Here is a 16292-nt window from a genome sequence, read left to right as displayed (position 1 = left end):
TATTAAGTACAAATCTTGGGTGTGTGAGCCCCAGTTTTTCCTGTTAGTAGGTGAGTTGTTGAGAGAATAAAATCAGGTGAGTACTTAATTATTTGTTATTACATACATTCCCCTTCGGCTTGTCCCTGAATGCATATTTCTATTTGTTTGGGTGTTTGTTTTCTTTTCCACCTAACATATTTTGATGATCATTCCATACCTGTTCTTATAGATTCATGTCATTGTTTGGAACATTTTCTTCCCTTGGCTTCTCTGCTATCCCATCCATGGACTTGTTCCTAACTCACAAGCTCTCTTTCTCAGGCTTCTGGGCTGGTTTCTCTTCTCTCCTGTGCAAGTCAGTGTGGCGGAGCCTCAGTGTCCTTCTCTCCTCTAGTTACAGTTTCTCCACAGGTGATAGCCATTCCTCTGGCTTTACATACCAGGATGAGGTCACAGAGGCCCTTAGGTCGTGAAATTTAAGGAGACATTTATTTACTCCTGGGCTTGTGCTAGAGGGGGTTGACCCCAGAGAGTGATTGGTCCCTTTAAATTTCATGCCCTAGGCACCTTGCTTGCCTCACCCTGGTACCACTTCCCTAAAGACCTCCACCTTCTCCCTGGCCTCTGGATACATAAATCCTATTTGGAACCTCTATTTGCATATCTTAGGTGCAACTTAAACTAAAATATCTAAAACAGGGGCACCTGGGTGGCTCACTTGGTTAAGCAACTGCCTTCGGCTCAGGTCATGATCCCAGAGGCCTAGGATTGAGTCCCACACAGGGCTCCCTGCTCAAAGGGGAGTGTGCTTCCCCCTCTGACCTCTCCCCTCATGCTCTCTCTCTCACATTCTCTTTCTCCCAAATAAGTAAATAAAAAAAAAATTTTTTTTTAATCTTAAAAAAAGAAATCTGAAACAGAACCTCACTTCTCACTCCCATGCCCTGACTCACACCTTCCACTTGTCTGTGTCAGTATAACACCACCACTTATTTGGTTGTTTATCCTTGATTCCCTTCTTTCAACAGGTCCTATCTTCTATCTCCAAGATAGATTCCAAATCTGATAACTGCCCACCACCTCTACTGCTGCACCTTAGGTCCACCCCCGTCTCTTGCCACTGTGAATACCCCGTTCCTCTGGGTCTCCCTGGGTTCCTCTGGGTCTCCCTGCTTCCACAGCTGCCCTCCTCCCTGCCCCCCACATCCTTTATTCCTGCTAATCAGCGGCCAGAGTGATCTTTTCACATCACGAAGGAGACTGTGTCCCTCTTACTTGAAACTCCCGTGCAGCTTCCCAGTGAATTTAGAATGAAAAGCCAACTCCTTACAGAGGTCAGCTGACCAGAACCCAGTGGGTGCAGCAGTCTGATTCCAGTCTCCCAATGGCACTTCCCTTCCTCTCACTCACCAGCCTCATCAGAGTGCTGCTGCCGCAGCCGGGGTTCCTTTCCGCAGGAATGCTCTTCCCCAGGTATTTGGGTATTTATACAGCGGCTTCCTTCCTGGCATTCAGGTACCAGCTCAGGTGTTAACTGCTGACCACCCTTATCCACTCACTCAATCACTCAAAATTCCATTGCCCTGTTTCATTTCTGCATAGCGGCAGCATTTTGTGACAGTGTCTTAGTGTTACCATTGCATTATAACCCCCCAAAGGTCAGGGGCTTGAAAGAAAAAGGTCTACATTCACCTGCCTAGGTCTTGTTTGGGCTGCAGTTAAATAGCAGCTGGGGTTGAAGTCGCCCAGAGGCTTTCCCGGGCTGGACATCCAAGACTCTTCCCTCCCATGTCTGCTGCTACTCTGGGTGGCCTTTCTCTCCAGCAGAGTAACTTGGACTTCCTGAATGACCGCTCAAGCCATCAAGAGAAAAGACGTAGGAACCGCTGATCTTCTCAGAGGCTAGCCTGGGACTGGCATGCTGTAGTTCTAGGGCCATATTCAGTTGGACAAAACAGTCACAAATCAGCCCAGGTTCAAGGGGACTGAAAAATAAATTTCTCTAAAGGGGAAGCGCCATGTGTGTAGAAGGAAATAATTGATGGTGGCCATCTTTGTAGATAAGCTATGAAATTTGCCTGTTTAATTCTTGTCTGTTTACTCCCATTAGGTTATAATCTCCACGAGACAACAGGGACCTTGTCTGTCTTGTTTTATGGCTCTATTTCCAGCACCTAGAACAATGCCTGGCACATACTAGGTGCTCAGTAAATAAGTTAAGAAGCACTTGATAAATGTTTGGGAAACTAAACTTCCCCGGATTGGTCTTGCCAGATTTATTGATGCTAAGAATACTGATGCCTCACCAGATAAGAGAGACCCTACATTTATAAAGTATTTCATTTCCTCTGCAAACAAGAAAAACTTGTCCTGAACACAAAATCTAGAAATAGATTTGGCATGTTTTCTAAATGGAAAATATTTCTTGTATCACCAGAAATTATTTTCCCACAGCTTGTGCGACATCAAAATATTGAAGTTCACTGAAAATACCTCATTTTTTCATCTTGGTGTGGACTAGAAACAATTTTTTTCTTTTTTGGAGCAAAGGAAACAGAAATGCTTCCTGATGTTCAAACTCCCCCAGATATCCTCAAACTGAAAATGTCATTTCAAGACAGATTAAAAAAAAAAAAGCTACTGTGAAATGTTATTAAAAGTTTGGTCATCAATATGTACAGTTTTTGGTTATAAAGACACCACTTGTTTAGTTAAGTAATTACATATGACCCAAGGCAGAAAAAATTCCCCCAAATCTCCTCCTTGTTGGTCTTTACTGGTGAGTTCTATAAAATAATCCTGTGTTTAAACCTTTTTCTAAATTCCTTGTAAATTAATAAGTGAGAATGAATTCATCTGAAGGATTTTAGTGATTTTTGAAGTTAAAAAGAAGGATTTGATTTTTGAAATTGCATTTTCAGACTACCTCTAATGAAATTTCTTCTAACCTTTGTTTTATCTTTAGTTTTCCCAGATTTGATCCAAGCCATCCCCGTGAGCATCCACGTCAATGTCATCCTCTTCTCCACGATCCTGGTCGTTCTGACCATGGTGGGAACAGCCTTCTTCATGTACAATGCTTTTGGCAAGCCCTTTGAAACCCTGCATGGTCCACTAGGGTTGTATCTTTTGAGCTTCATTTCAGGTGAGTACAAAATTCTTTTTTATTTTTTTTTAAGATTTTATTTATTTATTTGACAGAGAGAGATCACAAGTAGGCAGAGAGGGAGGCAGCAAGAGAGGGGGAAGCAGGCTTCCTGCCGAGCATAGAGCTCGATGTGGGGCTCGATCCCAGGACCCTGAGATCATGACCTGAGCTGAAGGCAGAGGCTTAACCCACTGAATCACCCAGGTGCCCCTGAGTACAAAATTCCACTTCTGCTTCAAAGCACTTCTACTCTGACACACAGAAAAATGTGCCTTCCAAGGTGTCAAAAGACAGGTCTACCTAAATGTGAAGTGACTGTACATAGACGCAGATTTCCATTGTAGCATTGTATCTGATCGCCAAAATGAAGAGAAACATGATTATCCAACAATAGGGAATTCTAGATCTGCATCATGATATTTTATATGCATAAATGCTGGCATTAAATTGTATCTTTGAAGATGTCATCAAAAGGATGCATGCTTGTATCAAAAAATTAAGTGACTAAAACAGTGTATATGATTTTATCAATATAAATAAAATCATAAGATTTTATGAACTGAATTTGATTATGTATAAGTAGAGACAGCGTATATAAATATTTGGATTGTACATATCCTCTTTCTAGCCTCCATATAGATACGCACACACAAACACACACACAGAGTCCCATTCTGTTCATAGTAATTACCACCGAGTAGTGAAATTATAGGTGATTTTCACTTTTTCTTATGCTTTTTAGTATTTCCGAATGTTCAGTAACATGCATTTATTTATTTATAATCAGGAAAATAAGTAAAAGTCACCCACAAAAAGTAAAGACCAGTGTTCCGCCCACATGAGTTGTCCTATTCAGGCCCACAGGTATTTTGTGTAGCCTAATGATAGGTGTAGCTGAGAAAAAATAAACTCTGAGCTCAGAAACCAGTTCATCAGTAAACAAATCCCACTCAAAAACTAAGGCTGATGGAAAAGAATAGAAACCCCGGATATTGCCACAGGGTGCTTAGGATATATTTACCAGGAGAAGAGAAACACGAGAAAATCAAGACTATACCCGTAACTTGCATGTAGCCATTCTTCTATCGGAGGTCTCTAATTTCATCCCATTTTAAACTTGCAAAAAGACTTAGTACTTTGTCATATTCCCAGGAAGCATCTGCCTTTCTCTTAAGAATTTCATGAGGAGACGAGAGAGATTACAAGTCACACCAGCAAACAGCAGATTGAAAAGTCCTATTAGTCTGTTTCCTTCTCCTCTGACATTGCATTTTGGCTGCCCCCGGGTGCCAGGCCCTGCTGTGTCTGGCCCCTGCTCCCTTCGCCTAGCACAGATCAATGCCAGCCACAAGCTTACATGTCTCCCTCTCCGGAAAACAGAGTCCTGGGTCAACAGGGGCTCCCTCAGCTCTCAGGGCAGTCCGGCCTTCATCCATTCGGACTTGGGCACACTTCTTGGCTTCTTCCCTTATCCACTTCTTGCCCATCTAGTAATTCACTTCACCAAAGCGGTTCTCTCTCGAGTGGGGTTTCTGCTACCATTCTCCCTCACGTCTCTCACCAGCGGATAGCGCAGTTTTCAATCGTGCAGAAACGGGGACCCCAGGAGGGCAGACTAAGTCTTTTTCTTCTGTGTATCTCCAGAGAGAGCATCCACCATGAGGCTCTATGTGCAGTAAACAATTCAGTATATGTTGGCGGATCTGAAAAAGCAAACCCAGAAGGAGATGTCGGGTGGGCACTTAGTACAGGTTAGAGAAGTCAGAATTTCAATGGGCTGCGGGGAGCAGAGCCGGCCCACAGGGCTGGTAGGACAGGAGCCGGGGCGGGGTGGATGAACTCTGTAAAGGAAGGCTGAGGGCTTCGGAATTAGGGCAGAGGAGCAAGAGCACCGGTACAGGGGGCGGACAGACAGACCAAGAGAGTGATTCAGTACGGTGGATGGGTCCAGGTGAGAAGCGGATGCTGGCATTACCTCCTGCTCCCTCAACATACCAAACCAAACCGGTAGATCTGGGGGGGCGTGCTATTTTAGTGAAGGCCATTAAATCAATCAGAGGCCAGCCAGAAAACAGGGAATACGCACGATTTTGATCACGGGAATACAATGATCAGCAGTAGTTCTCAAAGTGGAATTCCCCAGACTGGCAGCATTTGCCGCACCTGGAAACTTGATAGAAAAGCAAATTCTCCGGTCCCTCCCCAGACCTGCTACTGGCATCAAACACTTGGGGTGGGGGGGAGCAATGCGTTCAACAAGTCTTTAGGTGATTCCGAAGCAAGCTCAGGTGAGAGAACCAGGGCTGTCAGGAACTGATGAAACAGGTGTTAGACGACTGGCGACACAGAATGGAGACCCTAAGGTAACTCGGAGACTGTCATCTCAGAAAGCAGCTGCCGTTCCCAGGGTTTATGGAACTCAGGGAAGAGTTTGGAGTTACCAGAACTTAGCTGCTTGAGAGAGGCTGGGGCACTGGGTGTCAGACCTTTGAGGAGATCGCCGTCGAGTGACACCAGCGGTGGCTCTGGGGGAGTAGGAATGGTTTGGAAAGCCTCCCTGCCCCCCACACCACCAGTGCTGTATCCTGCTGTGCCCACATCCCCCACTGCCTCCCCAGTGCTGTACTGACAGAACAGAACGGGAAGCAGCTGACAAGGCAGAACCAGAGTCAGGGCAGTCTTGACCCAGCATCACAAAGCAGAGGGAAAAAAGCGCGGTTCGAAGGCGAAATACAACAGCTTATTAACTGGCACAACCATCTCGCACTCCAGCTTCTGAATGAAATTCAGAAGAGCAGCCCATTTGGAAGACAAATTATTTGACAGTTCTAACGGACGACCAAACTAACGGTATTTGAAAGACAAGATGACTCAGAGAATGCAGAATCTAATCCAAGTCCCAGATCTTATCTCGGCCCTTGGCCAAATCTAATGCAACGAAAACCTGAGCACGGAAATATATGCGGGAACACACAGACCCTGTGCTTACATTATATCTTATTTATCTTTGAACTTGTTGCAAAAGCAGGTCCTCAATAAAGGTTTGTGGATGAGGGAAAGAAGAGAAGAGGAGTAAGGAAAAGAAGGAGCTAGCTCTAGATCTGTCTTGCAGAAGAAAAAAGCCTACTGTTTGCACCCTATCTGCTTTTTCACGACCAAATCCTTATTTTCTAAGCGCCAAAAATCCCAGTAACTTTTTAAGAACTGTGCAGGACAGCAAAGCATGTTTGCTTTGGGTCAAAAAGACTGATGGTTGGTGACCTTTGGGGTAAGCAGATCACTCTTGAATCACAGACTACCTCCTCTGGTTCGGTCCACATACAATAACCAGAAGCTCCTGGCATTTTGGAAATGTTTATCTCAAGTTGTAACATTCTTGGAGATCCCAGCTCTATATCCTAACTGTGGACGGATGGGGACTTACAGCCTCATCCCAAACCCTGTAACTCTGAGCCAACAGATTTACGCCCAAAGAGAGGAGAGCCTGTATGAGGAAGTCCTTTTGTTCCCACATGAGTCACACTCCACTGGAGACCCCTTTACAGGCCCACATTGGGGAAGTGGGGAGGGGCAGCAGCTCTCTTCCACCAAGTGTCCTCCACCGTTTTGCTGCCCAGGTGGCCTTCCTCACAATCCGCAGGGAAAACCCCTTCTACCTTAGACCTCTATTCTCTTCTTCTCTCACGTACCCCTGGGTTCCCCAAGATTCCCCCTTTCTTTGTGCTGATATCATTCGGGTCTACTGCCCACCCCCTTGGTGATGGGGACCTAAGGTTTGACATCCTGAGGCAAGAAGATGGGGGAGAAGGAAAGGGAAGGTGTCTTCCTTCCACAAGCCTTGAGTAACAGTGCTCTGAGCATCCTTTTCTGTGTTCCCCTGTGCATGCCAGATCCCGGAGACAAAGAGGGAAAAGGAATACACCTGCGGATAAGGCCACCATAGGTTTCATTCGCCACAGCTGGCTCGAGCTATGGCCTGATAATCTGTTGCCCTCCTGGACCAGATGTTGGGGCCACTTCTCACAGCTTCCAAATTCGGTCCATCACATTCCTCAGCCTTCTTTGTGCTGCATTTCTGTCCGCTGTCATTGTTCACGAGACACACGCAACCCAATCCATTTGCTCTTTCTCATCTTGTCGATTATTAACTAGATTTGAGAAATCTTTCCCCAAGTTAGGATTTCAGTAATACCGTTATGGTCCCCCTTACTTCATTTTGGGCAGTGATTCTCTTTCTGGACTATACACTAGAATCCTTTGAAAAACTTGCTAAAAATGCTGACACCAGGCCCCGTGCTACGTTAATTAAATTGGAGTCTCTGGGGGTGGAGTCTGGGTACAGGTGTTCTTTTTTTTTTTTTTTTTTAAAGATTTTACTTATTTATTTACTTATTTGACTGGTGGTGGGAGAGCAGGAACAAAAGCAGGAGGAGTAGGAGAGGGAAAGCAGTCTTCCCACTGAGCAGGGAGCCCAGTATGGGACTAAATCCCAGGACCCTGGGATCATGACCTAAGCCGAAGGCAGACGCTTAACCATCTGAGCCACCCAGGTCAACCTACAGGTGTTTTTGTAAGCTCTCTTGGCAATTCTAATGCGTGACAGTGTTGAGAACCGCTGATTGGGATGCATACATTTCCCTTATTCAACAAACCCTGAGTGACAGCCCGCTATGTGCCCACCATGATCATAGGCACCAGTGCTAAATGCTATTACCCATCAGGCACACAGTCCTGCCTTCATGGAATAAGTCTGGTGGGAGAAGCAAACAAAAGCATACCTAAAAAAAAAAAATACCTAAGTAATTAATATAGACAATCATTCCAATAAGGGTGATAAACTTTAGAATAGAGAATGAAGGGAAAGGGGAGATGGGGGCTTTGATGCAGTGGTCACCAAGTAGTTCCAAGGATACAAAGGAGCTGAGGACCCCCAGAGACTTACCCAAGGAGAGGAGAAAGCACAAGTGAACAGTCTAGGGTAAGAGGTCAGCTTGCCATAGGAACTGAAAGAAAGCCCATGTGCCTGGAGTAGGTAATGAGGGAGAAATGGCCAAGAAAAAAAAATCATTTGCAAGACCTGTTGATGCCAGTTAATGTCAGACTCAGACCTCAAAAGCCATGGTAAATCTTTTAGAATTGATTCTAATTGCACTGAGAAGCTTGTGAAAGATTTTAAGAAGACGTCGGAGAGCTGATTTACCTTTTAAGAAATGTCTGGCGAAAGACTAGGCTATTGCCTTGGACATGGAGAGAGATGAATGGATTCTAAAAACATTTTGAGAGTAAATCCAAAACGTTTTGCAGGTGGCTTAAGCAAGTAGACAGTGGTGGCATTAACTAAGATGAATAAGACAAGGGGAGGAACAGACTTGGAGTTTGGGGCAAGGAAGAGCTGGGAGGAGGAGCTTGGCACTGAAAATCAATGTTCTATTTGTGGTATGTCAAGTTTAAGATCCTAAGAAGTATCCGAGTAGAGATGGCGAGTAGCCAGTGGGATATATGAGTCTGGAGCTCGGAGAAGAGGTCTAGACAAAAGACATAAATTTAGGAGTTGTCAGGATATAGATATTATTTAAAGCAATGGAAATGGATGAGATCATCTACATGAGAGAGAATGTAGATAGAGAAAAACTGGCGTGAGACCAATCCCTAAAGAACACCGATGAGGAGGAAGGAAGAGAGGTCAGCTATGGCACTGACTAGGTGTGTCCAGAAAGGAGGAAGGAAAACCAAGAGGCCATGTTGTTTCTGAGGCTATCAGACTGGGATATTTCAAGAGTATGGCTGAATGGTGAGCTTTTTGAAAGCATAAAAGGGAGAGGTGATGAGAAGGGAAAGCAGAATGGGTCAAACAGGGGTAAAACACTTCCCCCAAGGTTTATAATACAACAGGAGAGAGAGAGATGTACACAAATTAAGAAGGTAGAGAAAGAGAGGGCCCTGGAGAAGAAGCAGCTGAGCACAGAAGATCCTTTGTTTCACATCAGAGCTCTGACGTATGAATATCTGCCTTTCTATATTCCATTCTATTCCATTATTTCTATATTCCATTCAGAAGTTTCCCAATTGATGGCGAGGTCCCAGATCTGCCAGGAAAAGGGAGCAGGCTAGGTAGAGGACTTGCCATGGATCAATCATAGAACATCCTAGATAGTTCAGTAAATACTCCCTGAAAATGATATGAAGGGTATTGACTCGGGCCTTTTAGAGGTGATAAAAACCTCCCAAATGCTGACTTAATGCAAATTGTATTTACTGTGTCTTCCCTTAAATAGAGCATCATGTTATGAGTTATACCAAGCAAGGTGAACAAATACAACGACTGCTTTCCTTTAAAAGAGGGACTTTTCTGGGTCACCTGGGTGGTGCAGTCAGTTAAGCATCTGTTCTTGATTTCGGTTCAGTTCATGATCTCAGGGTCACAAGATCGAGCCGTCTGTTAGGCTCCACGCTCAGCGCGAAGTCTGCCTAAGATTCTCTCTTCATCTCCCCTGCTCTTTCCCCTGCTCTTTCTCTCTCTCTCCAATAAATAAATAAATCTTTAAAAAATAAATAAATAAAAGGGGAATGTTCCTAATATGGGCCTAATTCTTATTATTCTAGCTGTGGCATAGAACATAAATAAACACAGTCACACATGAAACACATGGGAAAATAACGAGCAGGACAGAAATAGAAGAAGGCTTGCATTATATATCAGCTTTAGTACTCCTGGTATCCCAGCCCTTGTACTAGGTCTAGGGCATATTATTCTGCAACCGGTGGTCACTGGCTACCTGGTCTTGACTTCCATCCTTACCAAGGAGCACCTACCCGAAGTCCAAGAAGCAGATACAGGGATGTCCAGGTATCGGAGCCACTGGACCTGAGGAAGGACAGGATTGGTGGTAGGAGAAGTCAGCAATAAAAACATACTGCTAGTATCTCAGCATAGACTTTAGAAAGGCGGCCACAGAAGGAGAGAAGTAATACTAGCCGGCCTGTGATGGCAAAGGACCAGGGCTCCTGTTCGGAGGTGCAGGGGGCAGCAGGATAACAAGAGGACGGTGCTCCAGGTTACTCATGTTGAGGGAGCCAGAAAAGAGCCATCCAACTCCACATCCAACATGTGCCCCGTACCGGGCCATGACCCGGGGAGGGGAGATGCTCAATCTTGTTCCATCACAATAGCAAACAGGCTCCTATCCTATTCAGAACATGCACACGTGTCTTCCTTTCTGTTTGATCTAGAACAAAAGCCAAGACTTCCAAACTCCCCCTGTTGGTTCCCCCAACTCCCCTCTGCCCACCACAGCCCCACACACGACTCACCTCTTACTCCTCTCTGCCCGGCTCCCTGCCTCTCTCGAGTCGGCCCAGACCCCCTGGGGCCTCTGCATAGGCTGTTCCCTCACCCCAAAAGGCTATTCCCCTCAGTTAGCTACTTTCTCAGTCCCTGACTTCGTTTAAGAGGCCTAAAATATCACCCTGTCCCTGAGGCCTCCCCTGCCCACCCCCTTATTCTCCTTGAAGCAAACCATGCTCTGATAAGCAAGCACTAGAGGGCCCTTGCTGGCCTTGTTGTGTGTTGCCACTTTTCCACTGTCCTCACCACCAGCAGTGCCCCGAGGGCAGGGATTTTTGGGGGGCATCCGGGGCTCTACCCCAGTGCCTTCAGCGATGCACTAGGCATGAAATAACTATTTGTTTGATAAACGACTAAAGCAGAATCAGCTCTGTGCCTTTCCTGGCAACAAAAGGTAGTCTTTTCTGAAAGGCAATTCAGGTTCGAGAAAGACTGCTGATTTTAGGTCATTTCTTCTCCACACCAATCCCACTCTCACCAGTGTGACATTTGTAAAACGTGAGTCGGAGGTGGGCTCTTTCACTCCCCAGGAGAACGCAAAGAGAGGACCCGGCTCTTCGGAAACGTGGGACCAGATTGCTCCCCATGACGACCTCCAAATCTACTCTTAGGTATTTGCTTGCTTTCCTTGTCCCTCTGCCCCTCTTCTAGATGGCAGCCACTGGTCTCCATATCACTGGCAGCCAGAACTCCTTTTATTTGTGGAAGAAATTATTGCTGGAGACCTCACCTTTGCTGGCTGGCTCTCTACCGAGATTGCATGATTTCACAGAAAATTAGCACCTACACCTGCAAAGCTGTGGCTTTCCCGCCCCCATTTATCATCTTTCAAGACTCCTTAAAGAAGGAAATTATCAATTTATCATTCTGTGGAGGAAATGGAATGCCTCTAATATTTGTCATCTATAAGAGAGTTTAAAGATGACGTGCTAGCTTTCTGGAAAGGTTGGCCATTACTTTAAATGGAACTGAAATTCTAATTTATTATTTCCCAAAATACAATCTTGGTGATAATAGGAGAATGTATGAAAGCTCTTTTTTTTTTTTTTTTTTTTTTTAACCCTGAGCACATATTGTCACTGAAACCCCAGGTCCCCTGGTCCCCCACAGATCCTGGCAGGACATTCCGACCCCTAAAGGCATAGTCAGCTTCAGGGTCAGCCATGGATGAAGAGGCAGCTTTCCCGTTGGCTGTGCCCTTTGCTCTGTATATCGCAAGGGCTGGAGGAGAGAGGCATCCAATTCTGCAGTCCCCGACAGCTGCCAGAGGACGGTCATGAGTGTGCAGTGTCTAGCACATTACAAATGTTTGTTAATTGACTGGTAATTCATTGTGTGACAGCCGTATACCTCAGCTATCCTTTTCAGTCAGGGATTAACTCAGTAATCAGTCATTAAAGGGGGAAAAATATTACAGTTCCAGCCAGATGGCAGGGCAATCAAACACATAAAGGAAAATGGCTGGTCTTTCAGTGAGAGGCAAGGCAGCAAAACCTGGGTCCTGTGCCTGGTTATGTTCCAAATTCTAGCTGGAGCAAGTTTTGGCAGGCTTTCCTACATCTCGTGTGCTCTAACCTTTCTGATAAGCAGGAGTGATGTTGGTCAGACGAACGAGGGAGGCATCTGTCCCAGTGACCCCCGCTGAGTTTGGACTCCTCAGATGCCTGGATAACCGGGAGAAGGAAGCAGGAAGCATGCAGACCTTATCCGAACATTTGAGAGGCCTTGAGCAAAAGTGTTAATGACAGCCCACCTACCCCATGTCCAAACATTTTAAAGTTCTAAGCAAATAAACTATTCAGTGAGACATGTTTTATCCTCCTGCTTTGACAAACATCTCTCCATAAGGGCCTGGAAGGCCAGATTCACATTTAGAATTTTGGACCTCAATGTAGTGATGGAGGACAACGGGCCGCTGTCTGTCCACCTCCCTCCCCTTGCTTGGTTCCACTGCACTACCCTGTAATGGGCCTCAAGATACCCTGAGTATCCAAACAAGGCCCTCGGAATAGCTGTTCCTTGGGCATCCTCAGGCCTCGGGGCTCTGCATCATCAGCCACAAAATCTGTCCAAGGAAGATGAGATGCTCATGCAGTCCTGGGAATGTGCTCAAAGCTGTTTGGGGAGGGAATTCCCAGGTCCCGAGGGTATGGTCTAGAACATGGGTCAAAGGCAGAAGACGGGCTCATCCCATTGACTTCAAGGATTCCTCTCCTTATGAGAAAGGATCTTTCTGGAAGAAAGAGAGCGAGTAATACCCTCCAACTGTGGGAGCCAAGGCGGGGGCCCCCTTGCTGGGAACTGAAGGGCATATTAGACAAGTGCCAAGCCCTATTTCCAGCATCACTCCCATCCCCTACACACTTCTCTCCGTGAGAAGTGTGTAGTAGCCAGGCCACAAAGAGAAGATAAACTTCATGAGTATTCTTTGGTCCATAAATTGTAGTTATCCTTGGCCCCACATGTCTTTTAGAGCCACGGACAGAGGGAAGCAAAAATACCCTGATGTCACGGTGAGTCGTTTCCCTTTGCTTCTCTTCAGAGTCACGAGGGGGGCAGAAACTCAAGCTAGGTAGCTCTGCTCCACCTTTGAAATGACAAGGGTGACCTCATGGTCCACTCCAGAATCCAGTGCAGAATCCCAGACCATCCTCTCAACTACTGGACCATGCACTCTGTTCTGGGAGCTCACACGCTTGGGCAATTTGCCGTGGAGAAAGGCTGTGAGTCTGAAGATACCCCACGCAACCTTTACTTTAGGAATTTGAAATACAGTCTCACTATGATGCTGTCTTCTTAACAAAGTAGTACCTTTAAAATATTTAACAACTTGAAAAGGAAACTGAGCTTGAATTTTCCTTTCAAGCACTAAGGAAATACAGTGTTTCGCTTCTGTCTGAAATTCACCATCTCCTCAGACAAAGAAGGTTCTTCCGGTAAAAGCAATGGCATTTTCTCCACAATTTTCAAATAAAAGATAAAGAGAAAACAGCATTGCAGCCTTTTTGTTGGATCTAACAAGAAAGGAATAATACGGTTTTGCCAGGGGAGAACTCTGGTTTTAAGTTCAGAATACAAAAATAGGCTGACCAATTTTACAAAGGAATATTCTCGACTGCTGCTCTAAGGCTGGTGAGAAGTGAAGTTTCAAGAAAACGAGATCATTTGATTATTCAGGGGGTATATATGGTGATCAAGCTGATGGGCCAGTCCTCTGTGAAATTCTAAAATAGAAAAAATGTGATTTCTCTTTCTCTGCTCATCCCACCCCTCACCCTTTACCCTCATACGATCCATTCTCTTCCTCGACCCCAACCCAAACCTGGCCTTTGGGAAAAGAATGGAGGACATCATTTGCATTATAGCTCCTCATGTCCAGACAACTCTCCCCACATAGTCCAGCCTCCCTTCACTCAGCTGACTTTTCCTGTAGCTGCTTCCAAAGAACCTTCCATGATGCCGCCCACCCTCTCAGTAACAACCATCTATCCCTCCCAGCTCTTACACTCAGTGCAACGGGTTTGTAATTGTCTTACCCTGTCCGACTATACTCTCTGTTAGAGGAGAAATCATATGTGTTTTCTTTAATGTTGAAATCTCCACCACTGTCCCGGTGCTTGGCACATAACAAGTCAAATAGAATAAATGAATGAGTGAACTAATGAATGGGAACTCAAGCCACTATGTTGCTGCTCCCAGAGTGTTTGAATTAACTGTAATTGAAGAGCGAGGAGCACTTACCCCTCCTAAAGGAGTCATAAACCTAATGGGAGAGTGTTTGGAGGAACAAGGCACTGTGATGCATTCTTTTGGGTGGCCTATCTGGTATAGTCAGGTTTCTTTGGTGTGTGGTGGGGCAAGGTAAGGGATTATGGTAAGAACTTGCAAGATGAGAGGAAAACCTAAAATTCATAGGAAGAGCTACTATTAGTAAACATTTATATGTGTCAATTTTAATGACAAATGCTAATTGGGCACCACATTTATTATCCACATTTGATACATGAGAAAATGGAGACTTGGAGATTCAAATTGTCTAATTTCACAGAATAAGAGGAAGAATCAGGGTCTGAATCCAAACTGGTTTGACCTAAGTCAGAAGGACATCTCAGCAAGTCTCATATTAAGTGATACCCCAAGGTGCTGGCGTGGGAAGCAGGACTAGCCATGGAAGTCCCTGGCATCCTGGGCTACCCACTGTGCTCCTAATCTGGTCGCCTGCTTCTGCCCCCTGTGCCATCTGCCCATCTGGGGGTCTCCCATTCTGCATCCTCAGTGGGAGAGGACCTATCAGAATTTCCAGGCAGCACTCAGTATGAAGAGCCCCTCCCTGAAGAGAGCTCACCCCAGACTTCAGCTGCACCAGTTAAGATTAGATTAAGCTACCAATGAGTGGTAAATGAGGCAGAAATAACAACAGTGGACTAAACAAAATAGGGAATTATTTTTCTTTCACATAAAAACCTAGAATTTGAAGTCCACGGTTGGTCTGATAGCTCCAGGTGTCTGGGATCCAGACTCTGCCTTTCTTGTTTTTCTATAGCATATGGCTTGCATTTCTGAGGCCACCTGCTCCAAAATACTGCTGGAGCTCCAGCCATTGTATCCATATTTCAGCTACCGGAAGGAGGAGGGGGAAAAGAAAGAGCTGATACACGCAGACTTCAAGGAAACATTCTCGCTCCTACAACCCACCTCTCCTCAAGCAAAAATGTAGCCTTTATTCAAGGCAGCCACATGCCCAGGTAAAAATCCCGAGTTCTGTTAGGAACATGGAGAACAAATACGGTTTGCCTCAATACCTTATCTATGGCTCCTTTTGCCCAGGGACTCCTGTGTGCAGCTATGGCCAGGTGGGAGCTGGTGAAGAGAGGAAGGCAAGCTGCCCTTCTGAAGGAAGCCCTAGGCTCTTTCACGACAGGGCTGTATGACTGACATTTGTTCTATGTGGCCTGTGAAGTATAGATAAATTTGTTCTCTTGAAGCCACATCACAACAGTGGCTCCTTTGTAGCCTCATTCCACCACTGTGCTCTTAAGGTCCCCAGCAATGCAGTCTTCTCATCATCAGAAAAGAACATCTCCCAGCCTTGGTGAGATCAGCTAGGCTCTCCCCTTCCCCCTCCCACCAAGTCTTCATGCAGAGACATAACTCGGGCCCTACCACCCACCAGTTGGAGAATCAGGCTCATGATTACCAATTTGAAATGATGCATTTTTTTGCAGAAGAATGCAAATGAGGATGATGGTAAAGGCTTTCTTTAGTTTGCACACTGACCCCCTTCCCTGTCCCTTACAATCAGGAAATATTTGTGCCAACCCATTGTTTGTTCCTTCTGTTGCAGGATCCTGTGGCTGTCTTGTCATGATACTGTTTGCCTCTGAAGTGAAAATCCACAACCTCTCAGAAAAAATAGCAAATTATAAAGAGGGGACTTATGCCTACAAAACGCAAAGTGAAAAATACACCACTTCATTCTGGGTTGTTTTCATTTGCTTTTTTGTTCACTTTTTGAATGGGCTCCTAATACGACTTGCTGGATTTCAGTTTCCTTTTGCAAAATCCAAAGGCACAGAGACAACTAATGTGGCTGCAGATCTAATGTACTGAAAGGCAAATTCTTCTGTAATCTTCCAAGTAAGGGAGGAGACTGGTTTTGGTCACTTGGAAATGGTTAATTTTGTCCATCCTTCTAGATGCACCAATTAAAGCACCCAAACCCTCCACGGCAGTGTTTACAAGTAATATACTAAGGGTACAGGCTGGAAAGGAAGGGGAGAAAAAGGAAGGTTGTTTTACCTGGTGGGAACTGGGTTC

General features: G+C 45.3%; 1 protein-coding gene across 4 annotated transcripts in view; it reads left to right on the top strand.

Annotated features, from left to right (window-relative positions):
• The window catches only part of CLRN1 (clarin 1), a gene marked incomplete at its 3' end in the record, with an annotated part of 37127 nt that extends 21042 nt beyond the window's left edge, over positions 1–16085 (top strand). Inside the window, exons 2-3 of one of the 4 annotated variants that reach the window (XM_082686432.1) lie at positions 2948–3127; positions 15820–16085. In XM_082686432.1, coding sequence (XP_082542558.1) covers positions 2948–3127; positions 15820–16085 — 446 coding nt within the window. Of the gene's footprint in view, positions 1–2903; positions 3128–15777 lie in introns of all 4 variants that reach the window. The other 3 variants (XM_082686431.1, XM_082686430.1, XM_082686433.1) reach the window with 3 other exon arrangements.
• Between the last annotated feature and the right edge of the window lie 207 nt (positions 16086–16292).

Source organism: Mustela nivalis (genome assembly GCF_964662115.1).
Source record: "Mustela nivalis genome assembly, chromosome: 1".
Classification (NCBI taxonomy): Eukaryota; Metazoa; Chordata; class Mammalia; order Carnivora; family Mustelidae; genus Mustela; species Mustela nivalis.
This window is presented reverse-complemented; position numbering and strand designations above follow the sequence as displayed.